General features: G+C 39.7%; 2 protein-coding genes and 1 long non-coding RNA gene across 4 annotated transcripts in view; 2 read left to right on the top strand and 1 right to left on the bottom strand.

The window, feature by feature from the left end:
* The window catches only part of LOC118003456, a 115,162-nt gene extending 101,940 nt beyond the window's left edge, over positions 1–13,222 (bottom strand). Inside the window, exons 1-2 of the long non-coding RNA XR_004677348.1 lie at positions 13,132–13,222; positions 12,717–12,764 (exon numbers count right to left, since the gene is read on the bottom strand). This is a non-coding gene — a long non-coding RNA (uncharacterized LOC118003456). The remainder of the gene's footprint in view (positions 1–12,716; positions 12,765–13,131) is intronic.
* Positions 1–19,845, top strand: part of ZNF770 (zinc finger protein 770) — a 97,819-nt gene extending 77,974 nt beyond the window's left edge. The window contains exons 1-2 of one of the 2 annotated variants that reach the window (XM_034994533.1): positions 13,406–13,500; positions 15,280–19,845. In XM_034994533.1, coding sequence (XP_034850424.1) covers positions 15,333–17,411 — 2,079 coding nt within the window. In that variant the 5' untranslated portion in view covers positions 13,406–13,500; positions 15,280–15,332 and the 3' untranslated portion in view covers positions 17,412–19,845. Of the gene's footprint in view, positions 1–13,405; positions 13,501–15,279 lie in introns of those variants that run through there. The other variant, XM_034994534.1, reaches the window with a different exon arrangement.
* Positions 19,846–21,699: 1,854 nt separating this feature from the next.
* The window catches only part of AQR (aquarius intron-binding spliceosomal factor), a 100,299-nt gene continuing 99,576 nt past the window's right edge, over positions 21,700–22,422 (top strand). The window contains exon 1 of the mRNA XM_034994740.1: positions 21,700–22,058. Coding sequence (XP_034850631.1) covers positions 21,984–22,058 — 75 coding nt within the window. The 5' untranslated portion in view covers positions 21,700–21,983. The remainder of the gene's footprint in view (positions 22,059–22,422) is intronic.

Here is a 22,422-nt window from a genome sequence, read left to right as displayed (position 1 = left end):
AAAGCCCTAAACTACTCCAGAGAATATGGAGGCTCCCCAAAAGGTGTGGCCTTTTGGTCCTGTAACTTCCTACTAAAGAGAAAGTGAGGAGCTATACGGTCTGTGTTGGAAGTATAACCATATTAAGAGAAACCAGTTTCACACCTGACTTCACATGCTCTGTAATTGATCAAAATGCAGAAAATTGCAGGTTTAGGGTGGGAAGGGAACAGTAACAAAAAACTTGCAAAATATCAGATCTGGCTAATCAGCTCTTATATAAATAAATTTTGGATGCATTTCTAGTAGCTGTAATATTAAAATCTGAAAATGTGAGGTATAAATATATATTGTCAATGAATTTCATATCATTTTCTTGCATTCAGAAAGTCACAGATTTCCTGTGAATCCAAACAATTTTCATTGTACTTATGTTTCTGAAATCTAACTCAATTTCTTCTGTGATATGTTTTTGTAAAGCTCCTCTTCTTGTGAGAATATTTTGTTGAACACAAAGAATGTGCTAACAGCTATCTAGAAAGCGTACACCCAATATTAGTCCATCTTCTTTTTAACCTAAATAAGGTACCATTTCTCATTAGAAGTTTGGATATCCAGAGCAGGCCACTGAAATATAGGACTTCTGTGAGCACTGAATAGAGACCCCTCTACAGTGAAGGCGCTGATGAGTAGAAGAAGGAAGATTGCTCATACCATATTTTGGGCAACTTCAGCTACATTTGAGTTTTCAGAAGGTTTCAGGAACAGCTGTTTCTTCAGGAAACTCAGAGAAACAGCCACAGTGTCCATACCATTGTGCCATTCCTATTTAACAAACATCTATATCAAGTTTATTAGGTACCAGACCCTGTAAGTGCTTTACAAATACTAATCTTTGATTTTTTTCATAGCAACCCTACAGAGTAGGTGATATCATCATCACCATCCCTGTCCCCATTTTAATAGATGAAGAAACTGAGTCACAAAGAGGTTAAGTCATTTGCTCAAGGCCCAGAGCTAACAAGAGGCAGAATCCAGGGTGTATGACTGCAAGCCCACGCTACTAACCAACACACTCTCCTCCTCTTAGAGTAGGTCATTATTTGAGGCAGAAGTGGAGGCAAAGAATTAGAAAGCGTTCTGGTGCCGTGGCCCTTTAGCAGGTCATTTCTCCTGTGTGGAAACACTGCTTTTAAATTCTAGCAACTTCCACCTCTTTAACCTGGAGATTCTTCCTCAGGTCTGTGCTTCTTAGATGTTCCTACAATGAAAGATATGATGAAGTGAACACTAAGGAAGAATTTTAAGAGTAACCTCCAGAATGACCTTGCTTAAGAAGATGAGATTGGTAAGCTAAAGCAGTCAACAGCAAGACATTAACTGGTTTCTACCACGTCAGAGCCCTCTTATAAAGGTGACTACTTTATAATTCTCATAAAAAAATCAACAAAATGCTTTTTGTTGCTGTACTTACAGGTTAACATGAATGACTTCTCTTTGGTTTAAGAGAAAAGAAGGTATCAGTTCCTACAAAATACATGTTTTGGCTAAAGACCTTAGAGACTGAGGAGGTCTTTTAAGTATGACTAAGAGGTAGTACAGGGATGTAAATCTGAAGGAATATTTGCCATCATAAGAACATAGAAAAACCCTATTTACCCGTCAGTAGGGCAATGGTTAAATTAAAGAACATCCATGCAATAGAACATGAGGCAATCATTAAAAAGAATCAGGCTGGTCTATACATATTTCCATGAAAAGATATATATAACATAAGTGAAGCGGGCAAGTTGCAGAACACCTTCATAGCATTATGCCAGTTCTGTGAGAGAATGACACAAGAAACATTTGGGTTTTTTTTTTCTTTTTTTTAAATTTAAATTCAATTAGCCAACATATAGAACATCATTAGTTTCAAATGTAGTAATCAATAATTTATCAGTTGCATATAACACCCAGTGCTCATTACATCACGTGCCCTCTTTAATGCCCATCACCCAACATTTGTTTTTGTATATCTATGACATAAGGCATGCTCACATACAAATTTGAAAAAAGGTCTGAAAGAATATATACAACTCTCTTAAGAGTGGTTACCTCTGGACAATGTGCTAAAGGGGAAGGAGGATGGTGGTGAAAAGGAGACAATTTTTTACTTTATAGACTTCTACTTACCTGTGGTAGGTAAGATTCACCAAATGCACACAAGTTAAAGCACAAGCAAGCATATGGAAATCATTAAACAATTGGAGAAAGATTAAGAAATCATCAATTATAAATAAGCTGTGCATAAATTTGACAAACTGATTCCTGAGATATATCATATAATCATTTTATGCACTAGTTCTTCCATAATTATGCATAGATTACTGTGCTGGCTTTACTAGATTTCTATTTTGCTAATGCTATGGATTTTGAAGTTTTAATATTTTTTTTGAGAGAGAGAGAGAAAGTGAAAGCACGAGTGGGAGGAGGGGCAGAGGGAGAGAGAGAATCTCAAGCAGGCTCCACACTCAGCATAGAGCTTGATAAGGGGCTGGATCTCACAACCTTGTAATTATGTCCTGACCAAAATCAAGAGTTGAATGCTTAACTGACTGAGCCACCCAGGAGCCCCTGAGGTTTTATTTTCATTAAAACTTAAAGAGGAGTGACGCCATGTGGCTCAGTCAGTTAAGGGTCTGCCTTCAGCTCAGGTCATGATTCTGATGCTCGGGACAGAGCCCTGAGTTGATCTCCCTAATCAGTGGGGAGTCTGTGTCTCCCTCTGACCTTCCCCACTCTCCTGCTCTCTCTTTCTCTCTCTCTCTCAAATACATAAATAAAATCTTTTTTTTTTAAGATTTTATTTATTTAACAGAGAGAGACACAGCGAGAGAGGGAACACAAGCAGGGAGAGTGGGAGAGAGAGAAGCAGGCTTCCCATGGAGCAGAGAGTCTGATGTGGGGCTCAATCCCAGGACCTGGTCATGGGATCATGACCTGAGCCGAAGGCAGACGCTTAACGACTGAGCCACCCAGGCGCCCCGTAAATAAAATCTTTAAAAAAAACTTAAAAAGGAAAAAAAACATTACCTTCTATAAAACTGATAAGTAAATAGTTAATGCACCAGTCTTTTATAATTATATATTCTTTTAGAACTCAAATACACATCTTGCGGACCATAACCATATTTTAGACTGACTGGATATCAGTGTAATATGATAAAAACAATCTGAACTCATGGGACAAATGCAGCACACCAATGAGTTCAGATTGAATTGGTTTTCTTGCCTAATGCTTTCAGCTTTTAGAACTTTTTGGAATTCAGAATTACATCTAAGATATCATGAACCTATATACTCTACTGCTTCTCTTTTCTGTTTAACACATACTGCTCCTTCTATCTGGAATGCCCTTCTTTCCTTGCCCAACTGGCTAACTTAAATTTAGTCTTAAACACCATTTGTCCAGTGAACTTCGAAGTTGAATTGTCCTCTGACCAATCTCCTGTAGACAACCCCCATCCCACAGTCCTGGACTCTTGCAAAGTCCCTGGAACAGCCCTGGAAAACTTGTGAGAATTGGGCTTAAGGGAAACACAGGGAAGTGATGGATGCACAAGTACTATTAATGTTATATATGTCAAATATCTATTGAATGAAAGGTTTAAAATTTCTTAATATTCCTTCATGATACAAGAGACAGTGGCTGAGTGTACTCCTAAATGACTAAAATTTAGTGAGTTTTAAACTTCTTTTGATCACGCTCTTGCACCAAAGACTCACAGATAAAACATAAATAGAAATTTTTGAAAACTACTCATCTTTAGTATGTGAAATGCATGTTGGCATTTTCTAGTCTATTATAGTCAATATCACTTTTTAAAAATACTGATCAAACCCTAGAAATGGATCATCCCATACAGTTTCAAAGACCCCAAACTAAACAACACGTGTTGACAAATGCTTACAAACATTGTCAAACAAAGAACCAAAATGTAACTAAAATTGCAATCAAAGTTTAGTTTTTTGCCATTTCCACTTTCCTATTATTTCTTCCCATTTTTAGTAACTTGTTCGCCCAAGTAGGGGCAGGCATTCCTATCCTAAAGTTGGATGACATCTGGCCAGAACCACAGGACGTGTACTGAGACAGAAACCAGAGCAGCCAGCAATCTGGGAGTTGGGACTGTCTTAGCCAATTTTGGATATTTGGTCACCTTATCTGAGATTACATGTAAACTCACCTGTTTCAGTTTCTCAAAAGGCAGTTTTTATAGTGTAATTTAAAAAGAATTTTTTTTTCTGTGTTGTTTAATGGTTTGGGTTAATTTTAAACAAGGGTTTATGAAATGTGAGCTGGTGCCAGAAAAATGTGGATCAATTGTTGCTTCCCTAGAGAAAGTAGTGGTGCTTTTAATAATATAGATCCTAGTAAAATGTCTATATTTCTTTTGAGGACTTAAAAGGCAAAGCAAAATATGGGTTGAATAGGGGTTTTTTCAGTGTGTATGTAGACCAAATTGCACATGGCCTGAGTAATAAAAATTGTCCTTATTAGAGTCTTGTTTGTAACAAACATATCATTATTTAGGTACCATGAGAAGAAAAGGAGTTAATTATATGAACATTGTATCACTTAGGATTAACACTATCTACATGTGACAGAAATCCAAAATAGTGGTGGATAATAGTCTTATCTCAAATAAGATAGAATTTAGCTCTCTTATAAAAGATAAGAGGTAGGCAATCCAAAACTAGCATGGCTCCGTGGTGTCAAAGGACCAGTGTTCTTGTCTGTTGCTCACTACGGTGTTTCTGTCAATGCATTCAAATTCTAGACTGCTGAAATTTGAAGTGAGGAGACATGGCATGCCCCCTCTCTTTAAGGATATGTCCAGCAAAATGTATATACTACGTCCCCCTATAGCCCATTAAACAGAATATAATCACATAACTGTGTATTTAGCTCCAGGGAATGTTGGGAAATGTACTCTTTATACCAGGAGACCATGTACCCAGCTAAACAGTGGAAGATGGCAAGGATAGATACTGGGAAAATAAGCAGATTCTCCCACAAGTATCCATGGCCTGGGATAAAACAAACAAACAGACAAAAAACTTTAGGCTCCATTTCTGCAGCCTTTGCCTCTCCTTCTCAAAGAGTCAGTCTTTCCTTATCCTTTTCCCCCCTTATTCTTTAATATAGGGTTGAAGGGAATTACAAAGAGTACTAGTCTACTCGGCTTAGTAGATTACTTATTATATGGCAGAGGCTGCCATACCAGGACAGCATGTGGATGGCTGGAAATAGAGCCAATCAAACCCTAACCACAAAGCTGGGAAACAGGGCCTAGCCAGGAATCCGGAAGATGGAAATGAATGCTGGGGAAGCAAGCAACAAATATCTTACCACAATGTCTAAAAGGCAGCTCTAAGTTAACATGCTCAAATCAAAATTCTTAATTTCTCTCCCAAACTCCACCTCCAAATGCAGTACCATCCACACAGCTGTTTAAGCCAAAAACCTAAGTGTAATCCTTGAGCTTTTTTTCTCCTCATTCCTTATATCCAATCAGGACCTGCTACATATTATGTGGGGCCCAATAAAGAATGAACATGCAGGGCCCCTTGTTGAAAAATTACCAAGAATTTTAAGACAGCAACAGCAGAGCATTAAACCAACTATGGAGTCCTCCCAAGTGTGGGGCCTGGTGCAAGTGCATATGAAGGCAGACATGCCTCCAACATACATACATCTATCATGAGATAATAGAAAATATATGGTCTCTGTCTCCGGTTCCTGGCACACAGCTCCTAAAACCCACATCAATTCCTAAGTGATAAGAGCATTACAAGCATCTTTTGTTCTAATGAGGTGACTTCGGGTGGATTCCTGGATGGTTCCTAGATAACGGACTGGTCACTGGAAAGAAGGAGTCATGATTAGAAGCTTGGGATTTTCAGCCCTCGCCCCATTCTCTTGAGAGGGGCGAGGGCTGAAAATGGAATTAATGATTATCAATCATGCCAACATAATAAAGCCTCCATAAGATCCCAAAAATATGGGGTTCGAAGAGCTTCTAAGTGGGTGTACACATCCACACCAAGAGGGTGATCCACTCCAACTCCACGGGGACAGAACCTCCCAGACCTCGCTCTAGGTATCTCTTCATCTGTTTGTTCTTCTGCCTTATTTATCATATCCTTGAATAAACCTGTAAATGTGTGTATTCCCCTGAGTTCTGTGAGTTCCTCTAGCAAATGAATTGTACTTGCAGAGGGGGTCATTGAAACCTTTGATCTAGAGCAGTGGGTCAGAAGCACAAACAATAACTGAGCTTGCAACTGGCATCTGAAGTAGTGGTGGGGAGAGGCAGGCTTACCCAAGAGATCTGAGGCTACATCTAGGTAGACAGTGTCAGAATTGAGTTGAATGGTAGGACTCCCAGCTGGAGTCAAAGGCTTGCTTGTTGTTTTGAGGAAACCCCCCCCCACACACACACACACACTTGGTGACTAGAAATGTCAGAAGTGGTTTGTGTTAGTAGGAAACTCACAGGGAAGAAACTCAAAGTAGAGGAGAACTGGGTTTTTCTCTACATAGGAAGGAAAAAACCTGAGTTTTTCCTTCACATCTATGTGAAAGTTAATTTATGTGTCAACTAGACTGGGCCACGGAGTGCACAGACATTTGGTTAAGCATTATTCTGCGTTTGTCTCTGAGAATATTTCTGGATGAGATTAACACGTGAATCAGTAGACGGAGTAAAGCAGATTGCTCCCTCTAATGTGGGTGGGTTTTATCCAATCAGTTGAGGGCCTGACTAGAACAAAAACAACAAGAAATATGAGGGACCTCCTTCTGCCTGACTACTTGAGCTGAGATATCAGTCTTTTCCTGCCCTTAAACTCAAACTGAAACCTCAGCTATTCTTGGGTCTCAAGCCTGCCAGCCTCCACCATCAGTCCCCCTGGGTCTTGAGCTTGCCAACTGCTGCTCTTGGGACTTCTCAGCCTCCATAATTTCATGAGCCAATTCCTTATGAGAAATCTCTTTCTTTTCTCTCTCTCTCTCCAACTGGTTCTGTTTCTCTAGAGAACCATAATACAACCTCCAAAACATTTCTTAAACTGGTAAACTTCTCTCCATCTCCATGATGACATCTTGGATCTTTGGTCCTGGACTAAATGGTGTTGGCCTCTTAACAAGTATTCCAGCTTTCACTTTTGCCCCTGCTTCAGTGGTGTTCAATCAGAGAAGCAGAACCACAAGAAAGGACACACATACACATAATACATATATAACATATATATAATAGATAAAATATACACATCACATATGATAAGTATATCAAATATCACATATTTCAAATATAAAATATATTTAAATGTACAAAATATATGTCACATATTTTTATAAAAAATATATTTAGATAAATATATATATTAAAATACATAAACACTTGACTCTAAGTGAAAAAAAGTAAGAACAAAAAGTATAATATATTGAGCACCAAATATGCTGTAAGCATTGTATTACATGTTTTATATTACGGTGCAGTAGAAAGAATATAGGTTTTGGAGTCAAGACAAATCTGGATTTGAAACCTACTCCTCAGGACACTTGGGTGGCTGTCGGTTAAGCATCTGCCTTCAGCTCAGGTCATGATCCCAGGGTCCTGGGATCAAGTCCTGCATCGGGCTCCTTGCTCAGCGAGGAGCCTGCTTCTCCCTCTGCCTGTGCTCTCTCTCTCTCTCTCTGACATATAAATAAATAAAATCTTAAAAAAAAAAGGAAACCTACTCCTGCACTTACTAGCTGCATGACCTTGACAAGTCAACTAAACTCTCGGTCTTTATATTTCCTAATTCATAAATAGAGACAAAAATATTTCCTTTCAAAGTTGTTGAGAAGATTAAGAAATTAGAAAGCAAGCATAAGGATACTCACTGACCTTGAGAAAAGAATAGAAGACATCAGATGGACCCTCACGGCAGAGATTAAAGAGTTAAAAAAGAATCAGAGATGAAGAGAACAATAAACAAGATTGGAAGCAGGCTTGACGCAATGAACAGCAGGCTGGAGGAATGAATTAGTGACCTAGAAGACAAAATAATGGAAAATAATGAAGCTGAACAAAAGACAGAAAGAATTATGCAACAGCAGAATGGACTTAGGGAACTCAGTGAGTCCATCAAACATAATAACGTTTGTATTATAGGAGTCCCAAAAGAAGAAGAGAAAAAACAGGGCAGAAAATTTATGTGAAGAAATAATAGCTGAAAATTTCCCTGACCTAGGGAAGGAAACAGATATCCAGATGTAGGAGGCACAGAGAACTCCCATCAAAATCAACAAACACAGGACAACAGCAAGACATTGTAATTAAATTTGCAAAATATAGTGATAAAGAAAAAAATATTAAAAGCAGCAACACAAAAGAAGTCCTTAACTTACAACTTTGTAAAGGGCTAATGAAAGATTCCTATTATGATTGTTTCTTCTACTGAGTCAGGGTCCCTCAAAGATCTGAACTGGGGACTGCCTATTACGACCCCTAGTGAACACTACATGCCACGAGAAATAAAGACAATTTTGGGTAACGCAGAAAAAGGATTTTCACATTCCCTGAAATATTAGAGGAATAACAGTTGGAATTAGACAATGATTAATTAAAAGTTTGCAGGATCTAGATTTAAGAATTTATGTGATTGCAAAGTTGCCAGTGCATCCCTAGGGTACACTGGGTAGCTGAATGCTTAACAATGGCATTGTTAATGGCAATCATGCTTGACAATGTGGTAAATGTCTGGATTTCTAAATCAGAATTTAGGCAATGTAACAGCTGGAAGGAGAAGTGACCTTTGCATTTGTGTTAAAACTTAAGAGGTTTTGCCACAAAGCATCCCCACATCGCTGTTGGAAAGTAGTGTGGAAAAATCAGGCTTGTTGGAGTTAAGCTGATGTAGGAGGAATTTAAAGCAAAACATTACAGGAGAAACTCAGAACTTCCTGTGAAAATATGGATTATCCTCCTACTCCTTGCTTTTATTTTATTTTTATTTTTTTAAAGATTTTATTCATTTATTCGACAGAGAGAGACACAGCGAGAGAAGGGACACAAGCAGGGGGAGTGGGAGAGGGAGAAGCAGGCTTCCCGCAGAGCAGGGAGCCTGATGCAGGACTTGATCCCAGGACCCTGGGATCATGACCTGAGCCGAAGGCAGACGCTTAACGACTGAGCCACCCAGGCGCCCCTACTCCTTGCTTTTAAAGAAGTTATTCAAAGGGAGGAAGAGAGAAGACTGATTATTTGGGGTTAGAGGTGAAGGTACCCGTGTAACTATGTGGAGTGTGCAGAGCTCAGCCACCCAAGTACAGATAGTTAGTTCACAGTCGTTCACCCAACTACCAATGCCCCCAGGCTAGGGGGTAAGTAAGTTACTTTGGGTCAGAGAACACACCAGAAAAAGCCCTAGGCTTAAACACAAACAATGACTATTGAGTTATCTAGTTGGGAAGCCAGGTCCTAAACAAAAGATCAGTAATATCTCACACATTTGCCCCCTGCAATCTAGCAGCCACCAGAGACAGGTTTAAAACCCATAGCACTACATGGGGTTGGGGGCTGAGAAGAGAAACGCTTCCATCTGTTCTGGCCCTTGTGAGGATAGGTATTTTTTGGAGGAATGAAAAGAACTCAAGAAATTAAGATCCAGAAACAGGAGAGAAGTCCCAATGTCAGGCTCTCCTGACGGCATAAGCAAAAACGTTTGGTAGATACCATAGCTCTGCCCTCTCTCCTTGGTTGACCTATACCCCAATATTAAAGTAGTAGGAGGGGTTTCTGTAATCAATGTGGGTCCAGAGGTCAGCCCTGACTCTAAGGGTTAACAAATGTGGTCAAAGCCCTATGCTGAGAATCCCACCTGCTTTCAGGGTAACTATGGAATTTGAACCAACACATGGGGGGTGGGTGGGGTAGGATGCCACTGCCTAACTAGATCCAGAAATCCTATAGGCATTAGCACTAGTGGAGCTTTAAAGAAAATTTCTAACAACCTCCAAGAGATTGGGACTAGCCTGGAAGTCGGATGTGGTCTAACTGCCTTAAGTAAAATACAGTTGTATCACGTTTTACCTTCTGATCCCAACTTACCACTCCTCACCTCCAGCCCCTGCCACCCCTCAGAAGTCCTGCAGCAAAACACACAAGAGTCTGCAAATATTTTTCTTGAGAAAATATATGATGGGAAAGAGAGAATTTTATTCATCAAAAATCCTCTTAGAAAGGGAGTGCTATCTTTGTTGGAAAAATTCTTTGATAATTGCTTGGGGGTAGAAACTAACATTTGAGGGGTACAGGTTTTGGTGGATTATCTGCAGGAGGCAAGTGGATGGTTTTATTGGTTGCTCCACAGAAAGAAAGAGGAGAGGTAAGAGGAAAATAAGAGGGGAGATGAAAACAGAAGATTTGAACTCTCTGCCAGGTCAGTCACTTGGGTGTAGGAAGAGCTTTAGCAAGCATTAAAACTCAATTTCATAGTTTTTGCCTTTAAAATATTCCAAAGACATATGAAAGATGCTCAAAGTGTGGACTCCTTTCAAGTGCAATTTTCTTGGATGCACTTGGTACTGGCTGAGTTGCTCCCAGGCCCCACATCTTTTCAGTTGAAACCCTATCCCCTAGTGACCCTTGAATCTTCAGTAGAGTATTCTCTCTCTCTCTCTCTCTTGCTGTCATACACACACACACCAGTATGACTGGATATTTTTCCAGAAACTGACAAGGAAGCTAAGTTCTACATTCAATGTGTTGTTGCTAAAAAGGAGATAGATAGCCCTAAAGGTTAAGAACTACTGAGGAGGATACATATACACTAGGAGCAAACTGTGAACAGGTAGCATGAAGACTGTCACAGGCCACAGAACTGGATTTTCATCCAAGTTAACCAGATATTCAAGGAGTAGGAAGCCCCTAGATGACAACGTGGCTATTCTAATCTTGCCACCGCTGTTTTTTCATCCATCTTACTTCTGAGTGAATTTTCTATGACACAAATGGAAACTTGCCATACCTGTGATCAAAATTTTTCAATAATCTCCTATTGCCTACAGGTTTAAAATAAAGAAGAAAAAAAGAAAACCTCTGCAAGGCATTTAAGGCTTTTCTCAGCTTCTTGCAAAGTGCCTGGTGAGCAGTAAGTGCTCTAAACGTGAAGCATAAATAAGGAGGACTGGCTCTCTCATTTCTATCAGGCTCCACTCAAAAATCACAGAACTGCTCAGTAAGGTCATCCCCGGCTGTCTACTAAAATGCCGACAAGCCCTCCCACCCAAATCTTCATAGCCCCCTTCTGTGCTTATTTTACATATTAGATATGATATATTTTCCTTATTTAGTTTATTGTCTGTCTCCCTCCATAGGCATATAAATATATAAAAAACTATAAATGAAAAATCTATGAAGACAGGAATTGCTGACTTTTTAATTTGTTCCCTACTCTATCTCCAGTAATGTAGAACAGGGCGTGGCACATAGCAAGTGCTTAAAATATATGTAGGATGGATGGATGGGTGGATGGATAATTAACGCCTCAGGTCAAAGACAATCCCCACCTGAAGTCCCAGGCAGATTTAGACACTCCTCCTCCCCACTGCTGCCCCATACATATCTTCTCTTATCATATTATACTTCTTTGCATGTTCTTCTGAGCTGAAAACTACGTTGAAGTCAGGGCCCTCACCGTTTCATCTTCATATGCTTACAAGTGAATCCTTTGTACTTTGTACATGACAGGTCATTGAATGAATGATTAATTAATTATATCCCCATTTTGAGGATGAGGAAACTGAGATTCAGAAAGGTTAAATAACTTTTAAGGACACACACTAGTAAGTTGCAGAGGTAAGATATCTGCCACGCCGTTTCTTTATTTTTCCTTATCACTACTCCCATCTCTCCCTACAATGTTCTAGCCTGCCCCCCACATTTTCTGTTTATCCATATTGAAACCACTGCTAAGTCCCCATTCAAATCTCACCTATTCAGTGAAATCTTCCTGATGACTTACTCACAGTAATTTCTAACCCCTTTTTTTTTCCCCCAGAAGGCTCCTGAGATGACTTTCAGGGTGAATGGGGAAGGCTATGAGGTAGGGTATGTGGCCTTGGAGAATAGCTTATCCATGTCTCATCTATGTTCCACACTCCAAATTCAGGCTCTTGGTGCAAAGGCCTACTTATTTTGCAGGTAATGCACCCTCCATTGGTTCCCAACCTCAGGTGATATTCTCTTACGGTCTGCGTATCTTTTCTGAGGATTTATGTGGCTGGTGATGGATGCAATTGTTCGCATGATTTGGTTGAGCTGAGCTCCCAGGAGAAGCTGCAGGAGAGAGCAAGTCTTCAAGGGTTATCTGAACACACAGAGTCCCTACCCTGAGGTTAACACTTAAGACACGGAAGCTCTTTCCCTCCTCTATCTCTGCTTCTGTTGGAAGGGCTTCAACCTTCCCCAAATGTGACTCCTCCAAGCTTGCTACAAAATAAAAGCCAAAGCTTATGTCCTACTAGCCATTTCCTCGTGTTGCCACATGGAAAATAGAGAATGACTTTTCATTGGACCAACTTTCTCCTTATTAAATAGAGGAACGTATAAAAACATTAGAAATAACAATTTTTGTTGTCAGTGGTCCTTGACAAGTAATGCAAAAAGTTACTTACAGTTGAAAGAAAATATGCTTGTTACCTGTTCTCATGTCCTCATCGCTCAAGCTGAGGCAGTTAAAATCGGACCCTGCAAAAATGCACAATAATTTTCCACTATCTTTTGTACTTAAAATCTTCGGTAGATACCTAAGCATCTTATACCTAATAATGTGTCACCCACGTCCGTAACTGGACTACACGTTTAACCCTTAATAGTGTCCACATAAAATACTGAGATATCTATAATTGGGGAAGAAGTAGCGAATTAAAAGTGCAGGTCTGGTACTAGACGCCTGTGTTCAAATCCCACCTCCATCGTCTATCAGCCGTGTGACACTGAGTAAGTTTCTTAACGCCTCAATCTCCTTTTCCTCATTTTAAAATGAGATCCCATCGCTTCATAAGGTTGTATGTAATATAAAAAGTAATAAATGACGAAGCTATTCAGGGCTTACTAGGCTCTAGGCACTGCGTTGAGCACTTTACATCCATCTCATCTAATCGTCAGCAATCTGAAGAAACAGCCTTCTTCACTCCTCTCTTCTCTTCCCCGCGAAACTGCAGGGCGCGGGGAGCGGCGCTAGGGGTGGGGACCAACCTCTGGAGCGCCCCCTTTCCCCGCCGTCGTGCAGACCGAGCCTAAGCGACGGCGGCCCTGGGGTGGGAGGGAGCCTGTTTCCAGCCGGACCGCGTCCCTGGGCGCTCCGGAGCGCTGCGCCTGCGCGCTCAGCCCGTCGCCGCGCCAGCCCTGCGGACGTGCGCTCGCTGCCTTCGCGGCGTCTGGGCCCTGAGATGCGTGCCTGCCGGGTCCGTGCCAGCTCCAGGTGCGTGAGGAGGACTTGAGGAATCCGTGTGTGAGGTGGAGCGATCCCCGGGAAGGGTCGGGCCCGCCTCGATCCCTCCAAGGTGCCCGGGGACCCATAGCGGGGGCGCCACGACCTCGGCTCCCATTCCTTTTCCAGTTCCCCGCCTCCCGACTGCGTCTCTTGGGGAGCGGCAGTCTCTGAGAGGAAGGCGCAGAAAGGATGCTTTTCCTCTGCTGTGGGTCGAATCGCATGTGGCATTTCCCCCCCTGGCTGCCGTCAAAGCCATTTTCACCCTTGCGCTTCCTTTCCTAGTGTGGGATTTTGCAGTCTCTGGACTCGGCTCGACCCCCTAGGTGCTTATTGGTTGTGGGCGATGAGGGCGACGGCCGGACGTCAGGGTCCTCTGTCCATTGCAGCCCCTCTGGGACGAGAGGTGAGGGTTTAAGAGCGTGGGCCAGGGGAAGTGGGGCAGACGCAGCCACCAAGAAGGAAAGGCTGTGATAAATGTCGCCAGAGATTATTCCCCAGCTGGAAGTGGTCCAAGTTTCTCTCAGGTCGTTCGTCTCTTGTTCATTTGCTTTTGTGATGGCCTCACTTCGCTTTTATGGTGTTAGTAAAAAACCAACAGGCTTTCAGCCTTGAGGCGTCATTGGAATTTTTTTTAAATCGGTTTTTACAGTCTTCCAACAGAGTGTTATCTTGCAGTTGTCAGAATCATCTTCAGGTTGAACCACTGAGATTTGCTATTTTACTTTTCATTTTCAGTTTAACAGGAAAAAGTACATGGTGTTGGCTTTGTTTTGGTTTTTTTGTTTGTTTTCATATTACGAATAACAAAAAATCAGTTGAGAGCACAGAGAATCGGTTGAAGTGGGATTTGGAGCTCTATCAAATTAATGTGCACGCTGTAGAAGTACATATGGGACTGCACTTGGAGCACTGGGGATCCCTGAGCTATCACTTATAAATAGCAGATGAGATCACTTGTTGCCACCAATGGTTCTAGCAGTTACAGGGCTCCCAGTAAGTGCTTTCCCACCTGGTGTGAAGGCAAATGACAATAGTAGCCAGTCTTAGTGCTAGTGGTAGTTGATCAGCCATAGACAATTTTTGGCACAGGAACTATGGGTAGTCAGTTCCTGTTATAATCAGAGATGGTTGTGGTATGTGGTTCTAGTCTGGGACTTCTTTCAAGAGTATTCCATAGAAACTATTAAAAAGAAGGAAAAATATATGGTAGGAATTGAGGTCGGCTACAGGCCAAAATCAATAATGACAAAGCAACTAAATATTGACGACACTACTTAATAGAGAACTAGGAAAATTGGAATTAAAGGTCTATTTAATGTTAAGAAATTGAAATTATCCTCCTCTTAATGTATTATCTCAATTAGAAATATAGCTTAAAATTATATAGGTTTTTAGAGATTTATTTTGGCTTTTTTTTTTTTTTAAACTAAGCTCTACACCCAACATGAAGCTTGAACTCATGATCCTGAGATCAAGAGTCATATGCTCTATTGACTGAGTCAGCCAGGCACCCCTAGAAATTTCTTTTAAAGACTCATCATTTCTATGGGTGAAGTTAGTTTTATTATTCTAAAGTATTCATCTAAAATGATTATTAACTTACTTTTAAACATAGAAAAAGTCCAGGTTCCCCTATACCCTTAATATCTTTAACCAAAGGACAACTTAAATTATTTCTTTTCATATGAATAAAAAACAACTTAAATTATTTCTTTTCATATGAATAAATAATTTTTAAATTAATACATTTTTATTTTTAATTTTTAGACATCTGTGGAGTTTAAGAACATGGAGTTCATCAGAGTATATCACTGAAGAATATGATGGCTGAAAACAATTTAAAAATGCTAAAGATTCAACAGTGTGTAGTAGCCAACAAACTACCTAGAAACAGGCCATATATTTGCAATATTTGCTTCAAGCACTTTGAAACACCATCAAAATTAGCTAGGCATTATCTCATTCATACTGGTCAAAAGCCATTTGAATGTGATGTATGTCATAAAACCTTTAGGCAACTGGTTCATCTGGAGAGACATCAGCTAACTCATAATCTGCCTTTTAAATGTAGCATTTGTCAACGCCACTTTAAAAATCTGAAGACGTTTGTGAAGCACCAACAACTTCACAATGAAACCTACCAGAATGATGTTAAACAGGTCAGAAGACTGTTGGAGGCCAAGCAAGAAAAGCCAGTATATGGGATGTATCATACTTTTACCACAGAGGAAAGATGGGCATTACATCCATGCTCTAAGTCTGATCCTACATACAGCCCTACAAAGAAAAGAAAGAATATTCACGCATGTACAATCTGTGGCAAGATGTTTCCATCACAATCAAAACTTGATAGGCATGCACTTATTCATACTGGTCAGAGGCCTTTTAAGTGTGTCTTATGCAGTAAATCCTTCCGACAGTCAACTCATTTAAAAATTCATCAGCTCACACATTCAGAAGAAAGACCTTTTCAATGTTGTTTTTGTCAAAAAGGATTTAAGATTCAAAGCAAACTTCTGAAGCATAAACAAATCCATACCAGGAATAAGACCTTTCAGACTCTTTCATTGAAGATAAAGAGTCCAGAATCATGCCCCCTGCCTAATAAGTTAAATGCAAAGCAGGATGGTTTTGAAAATGGTGATACAGGTGAATCTGAGGAGAATAATCAACTTGATGTCCACTCTATTTATATCGTCCCTTTTCAGTGTCCAGAGTGTGAAGAGTGTTTTGAATCAGAGCAGATTCTCAATGGACATAAGTGTTTTCCTGCCAGAGGTGGCAAAATTCCAAGCAGGCTCAAAAGAAGCTACAACTATAAAACCATTGTGAAAAAAATCTTGGCTAAACTTAAACGTGCTGGGGGTAAGAAATTAGATAATTTTCGATCTGAGAAAAAAGTATTTAAAAACAATTTCTTGAAAAATTGTGATCTTATTTCTGGTGAGCAGAGCCCTGAACAAGCCCAGAGAACATTTATAGGTTCCCTTGGCAAACATGGAACATATAAGACAGTTGGCAATAAAAAGAAGAAAACGTTGACTTTGCCATTTTCTTGGCAAAAGCACTTCCAGAGCCAAAGTATGGGTAAAAACTTGAAAGGTATCCTTACAACAGAAAACATGTTAACTACAGATAATTCAGTGAATAATAAAGATGTATCTATCTATGGTTCATCAGGTGAGGAATTCTTTGATAACTGTGAAGTGCTTCAGTGTGGTTTTTCAGTTCAAAGTGAAAACATCCATACTGGACATAAGATGTGTCCTTGTGACAAATGTGAGAAAGTGTTTCCTTCTATTTCCAAACTACAAAGACATTATTTAATTCATACTGGACAGAGGCCATTTGGCTGTAATGTTTGTGGGAAATCTTTTAGACAGTCAGCTCACTTAAAAAGACACAAATTAACTCATATTGATAAGATACCTTATAGAAGATCTCTTTGCCAAGAATTTGAAAATTTGAACCAACTTCTCATTCATCCAGGTGATAATGTTAACTATAATGCTTCCCAACAATGTCAAACTCTTGGTTTCCAAAAATATGAGGTCTCAGAGTCAGATAAAATATCAGATATAAAAGTTAAGGCAGAATCAGAGGATTTCATTCTCAGTACCCCCTACAGGAACAGGCAGCCTTATCTTTCTAGCGCACTTCTGCAATCAGAGCAGAGCCAACACAGTCATTGTTGTGGTTATTCAGGGCGTGCAGAGAGGAATGATGGCCTTCTTTACCAATGCAGCGTTTGTTCCAAAAGTTTTAGATCTCCATCTAAACTGGAAAGACACTATCTAATTCATGCAGGGCAGAAGCCATTTGAATGCTCAGTTTGTGGCAAAACATTCAGGCAGGCTCCTCACTGGAAGAGACATCAACTTACTCACTTTAAGGAATGACCAACCACAAGATAAAGTGGTTCTCAAATTCAATTATGTAACTGACAGAACCAGTAACACATTTGTGGTCTCTCTGGTGATCTTGTTCTTAAAGCCTGTATCATTTAAAATGTATTTTTATTAAAAGGCCTTCCTTAGGTTGAGTGATTTCATAGGCAGTTGCTTGTCCTACAAGTAAGAGCCAAGATACATAGAAAATTAATACAATGTTTTAGGAACAGCCAAATTAATTTTTAGGGGGAAGAACATGGTTTGATGCCATACAGTAAGCATTTATTTTATTTTAATACATATTTTGGCTGTATTGAAAATGTAAATCCATGATGCGGTACAATAACTCAGTTCATTATTTTTTAAAGGAATTCTTAATGTATGCCATCTTCTTTTAGATACACTCAAAAGACAGAGGTAAAAATTGGGTTTTGGCTGCAGCAAATAGCCCCACTACATTTTATTTATTTTGTTTCACATGAAAGCATAATTTTGTCCACCTGTGGCTCAAATTCCATTGCAAAATTTTTTCTTGTAAGTTTAAAAACTGAAGGCAGTAAAAGTGAAAATGGATAAGAAAATCACAGCATTATTTTCATTGGTCTTTTGCAAGCTATTTATTCTTAGGACTCTGGTAGCTTCACCTCCTTTTCCACAGGGGATTAGAGTTGGTTTTTTACCCAGCCTGTTGTTGTCTTTCCCAAAAGATCTGAAAGTAGGAGAGAGACTAGGATGCACCTGTATACATTTATCATGTTTACTTATCAGGAATATCGTCCAAGTGCCATAATCTTTTTGATGATATGTATGCAGTATTATCTTTTCAGAGGAATAAATGAAATTCATCTATTTACTACATGATTGACAACAGTAGTTGTATAGACTTAAGACTCACCTATAGATCTGCATCTCCACAAGACTTCTATTTTACTTCAGTAAAACTGTTTTAATGCCTCTTGAATTGAGTGGTCCTGTGACTTAACTAAATCTATCTGTTAAGTTTGATCAAATAGCAATGACTAGGTCTAGTTCTAGTTTTGAATTCTGTTTCTTGCAAGACTCTAATGCTAAAGAATATTATTTTGATCCTTAGCAAATTGTTTTGATTAGTAAGGTAATTATTCCCATTTAGGAATAAAATGTTTATGGAATTGAGGATATCATTCTTCTCAACAGCACTGTCATGATAGGGAAATATTGGGAATCTTAAGCTATAAAAGACATAATCACAAATTGTCCTTTGTATTTGCCATTTTTTAATAAAATCTTTAAGAATGACATTTATTAGTAATAAAATAACCATTATCTTTTAAGAGAAGAACAGGTCGGTGTTTGTCTTAGCACACTTAAATATAGTGACAAGCCCTCTGTTGAGACTGAATAATGAACATTCTTTGCATTGTAAGTTCTTTGTCATAACTCTTAAGAAATTGTCTTTGTATAGGAGGACGGGGGAGGAGAGGTTGGTATCTTTTTCAAGTGCATTTTGAGAAACTTGGGTTTAATATACAGAGATAAAACGTGACAGTACAGATAAAATGCCCAATGATGTATAAATGTGCAGGAGAATCATGTTTTAAAGAATAATTTCTCTTAGGTTTCCTCCAGATAGGTTCCTCCAATGCAAGAAAAATGAGGGTTTATAGAATTTGCCTTACACAAAACTTCAAGAACATACCTATTACATAAAAGCAAGGAATAATTAGCTCATATTTTCCAAGAATATAGGATCGAGGATTTTTTGTTTGAAATTGTGTATTTGGGGATTTTCCAAAGCTATTTACGTAATTTTATTTGAAGCAAATGTCTCATTTAGTCCTTTCCCAACCCAAATAGGGAAAGTCCTAACAGTGTTGTGCTTGTATGATTATTAGACTTTATTTGCTTAAGTGATACTACTATACTTTTTTTTTTTTTGGCCCATGCCTTTTTAATAAAAGCTGTTTCATATTGAAAGTGGGAATAATTGTAAAAATTTTGTCAAAGATGTACTGTAGTGCTATTTGAAGTACCTGTAACAAAATCCTTATTTACCTTTATCACTGCAAGCTTCTTGTGGAAACTTTATAGGAATGAAAATAAACTGTATACATCCATGATAAGAAAATTAAACATTAGATGTTACATGATGATTTGCTGCATGCTAGAACTGTTAGTATTGTTGAATCAATTACTTTGGTTTTCTGAAAAAATAATCTTTATAAATGTCTTTAAAGAGATTTATTAAAATTTTTTGTTTGGGTGATTCCAGGCTGTAGCATGATTACTTACTGAAGTAGTTTCATTGGCTGAGTTAGTGGATTTATTGTTTCTTGTTTTGTACTGCGGTAGGGACAACAATTTTAGGATAAAATGTGTGTGTGTTGAAGGAAAGTGGATGGTGGTTAAGAGTCTTGAAGAATTTAAATTTCAGAATATTTTAAAAATAAACTTTCAAATTACACAGTTTGGACTTTTTTTTTTTAAATAGAAGGTAAAAATACTGGAACAAGGTACTGATGGCCAAACACTTTCCTGGGCCTATTCCAATCCACCTTCTACACTGAATTTCCTAACATGGATATTTAATCATCTCCTTTTTACTTATTTATTTTTTACTTTTCCTTTTTAGTACATTTCTTTGATAGTTTCTTATCACCTACAAAAGGATGTTAGCTGCATTACATGTCACATGATCTACCTGCTTACCCATTTATCTTCCTCTTTGGCCTTTCTCCAGATTGGTGCTAAAGAAATACAGAATTAATTCCTCCCATGCATATTCTTGCTATTCTTGTCTCCATCTTGTCTACCCACTATTATTTAAATTGGATACAGACTTTAACACTCTTAGTTCAAAGAAGAAATTTAGATGAGCCAGATTTTATTTGGTTTTCCACAATTATGGGAAAAAACTAAAGTGTTTAAAACTGGCTTGCAGAAAACTTTTTTTTTTAATGGTGAATTGATTTTTTACTTATTTTCTTAACGTAATCTCTATCCCAACGTGGGGCTTCAACACACAACCCTGAGATCAAGAGTCACATGTTCTACTGACTGAGCCAGCCAGGCCCCCAAAACATTTCAATTTACATGTTAGATAACCCATTTTTGGGTTTTCTGTTTGTTGTTGTTTGTTTTTTAGTAATCTCTACACTGAACGTGGGGGCTTGAATTCATGGCTCTGAGACAAGAGTCCAGGCTCCACCTACTGAGCCCGCCACATGCCTCAAGGACTGTTTGATGATACAGAATATCTTCTTTTTAGAAGCAGGGAAAGAACACTTAATTCCTATCTTGAGCTTTCCATTGCTTTCTATTGGTTAGAAGGACTTAAATTTCAGGGCTAACTGCTAGAGTTCTATTAGCATTAGGAGAAAAAGAGAAGTAGCACAATGGTATTATTAAAGGAATATGGAACATGTAATATTTTGCATCTACACTGGCAAGTTTCTATTCATTCTTTCAGTTTGAACTTAAATACTACTTCCTCTGGAAGCCTTTCTGATTTACCCAAACAAGCCATTCCCTGTGCTGCTCCCACTGCTTTTTGTTCATAACTCTGTTGTCACTGTTGATCAGTGGTTTTCAAACTTTAGTTTGCATTGGAATCATATAGAGGGTTTGTTAGAAGCATAGATAGCTGTCACATCCTCAGAGTTTCTCTCATGTCTGGTGTTGGGTCCAAGAATTTGCATTTATGCTGGTTAGCTGTTAGGTCAAATTTGAAGTTCTGTTTGGAAAGAAGGGAGGATAGGAAAAAAAAAAAAAAAATTCCACTGCACCTAGCGTAAAAAGAGATAACAGTTGAGAGAAACAACTTGAGTTTTACCTGTTATTCTGGTTACTGTTGTATCTTTCTTTTATGCTGAAGATGCATTTTACACCTACTTTGTCCATTGCCTCTTCACTCACTAACCTGTCAGCCCCTTTTTACCTAGTAGCCTCTTTTTTCCCTAGCATGGCAATAGGAATGGATTGCAAAAGGCATGAGTAAACTTTTCGGGGCGTTGAATATGCTTATTATCCTGATTTTGGTGATGGTTTCACGGATGTATGACTGAAAACGGATCGAATTTTACACTCCAAATATGTGCATGCAGTTCATTGTATGTCAACCTATAGCTCCATGAATCTGTTAAGAAACATTTAAAACCGAACCCCCCGTACCCAGCCTATGTTTTTTTCACTACTGCTTTTTTTAGGTTTGAGAGAACCGCCAAGTCTCCCCCACCCGAGCAATTGTACCTGGAGAACCCTCACCTACCTGCCGAGTCCTTGAGACCCGATCCCGAGTGCTGGGTGCGTTCTTTCAGCTTCCCGCTAGGGGGCGCATGCGGAGGAGGCCGAAGCCCTTGCATTCTGTAGCTCAGACCCAACGCCTGCACGAACTTCCGGCGCTGTTCCGTTCCGCTTCCGGGAAGATGTACGGGCTGCTGGACGCGCTCCTCTGAGACTGTGAAGGCCGAGGATATCCCGGCCCGCGGGCTCCTGCTCCGCGGAGTTGGGCGGCAAGAGCTGCCTGTTAGGGGAAGTGCATCACGTTCACCGCTGTTCCGAGGGGACCTTTCCTTTCCACTGGAGCGGAGTGAGAGTGCTGCCATGGCGGCCCCTGCTCAGCCCAAGAAAATCGTGGCTCCCACGGTGTCCCAGATCAACGCGGAGTTCGTAACCCAGGTGCGCTTGGCCGAGGCTGGTGTGTGTGAAAGGAGGAGACGTCAAGGCCCCCGAGGCCTGGGGGGTGGGATTTTCTTTGGGACGGGGTGCACCCAGGAGGCATTCGTTCGTCAATTCATTCACTCAGGTCTTTTGACTGAGTATCTGCTCCGTGTCGGCCACTGTGTTAGGTGCTGGGGATACCACAGTGAGAGAGGCCGCCTTGCCCTACGGAGCACAGGTTCCAGGGAAGATAAATAAAAAAGAAAGCTACTAAGCGAGCTTTTCCGTATTGGAGTCTGTCGCAGAAGTGATGGATTCACAGAAGCTGCAGCGCCCCAGCCTGAGACCGGCAAGGTTTCGTAGCCGAGATGATGTCTAATAG

The sequence above is a fragment of the Mirounga leonina genome, unplaced genomic scaffold (assembly GCF_011800145.1).
Source record: "Mirounga leonina isolate KUSES-001 unplaced genomic scaffold, KU_Mleo_1.0 Mir_91, whole genome shotgun sequence".
Classification (NCBI taxonomy): domain Eukaryota; kingdom Metazoa; phylum Chordata; class Mammalia; order Carnivora; family Phocidae; genus Mirounga; species Mirounga leonina.
The sequence above is the reverse complement of the archived record's forward strand: the minus strand, read 5'-3'. Positions and strand labels throughout refer to the sequence as shown.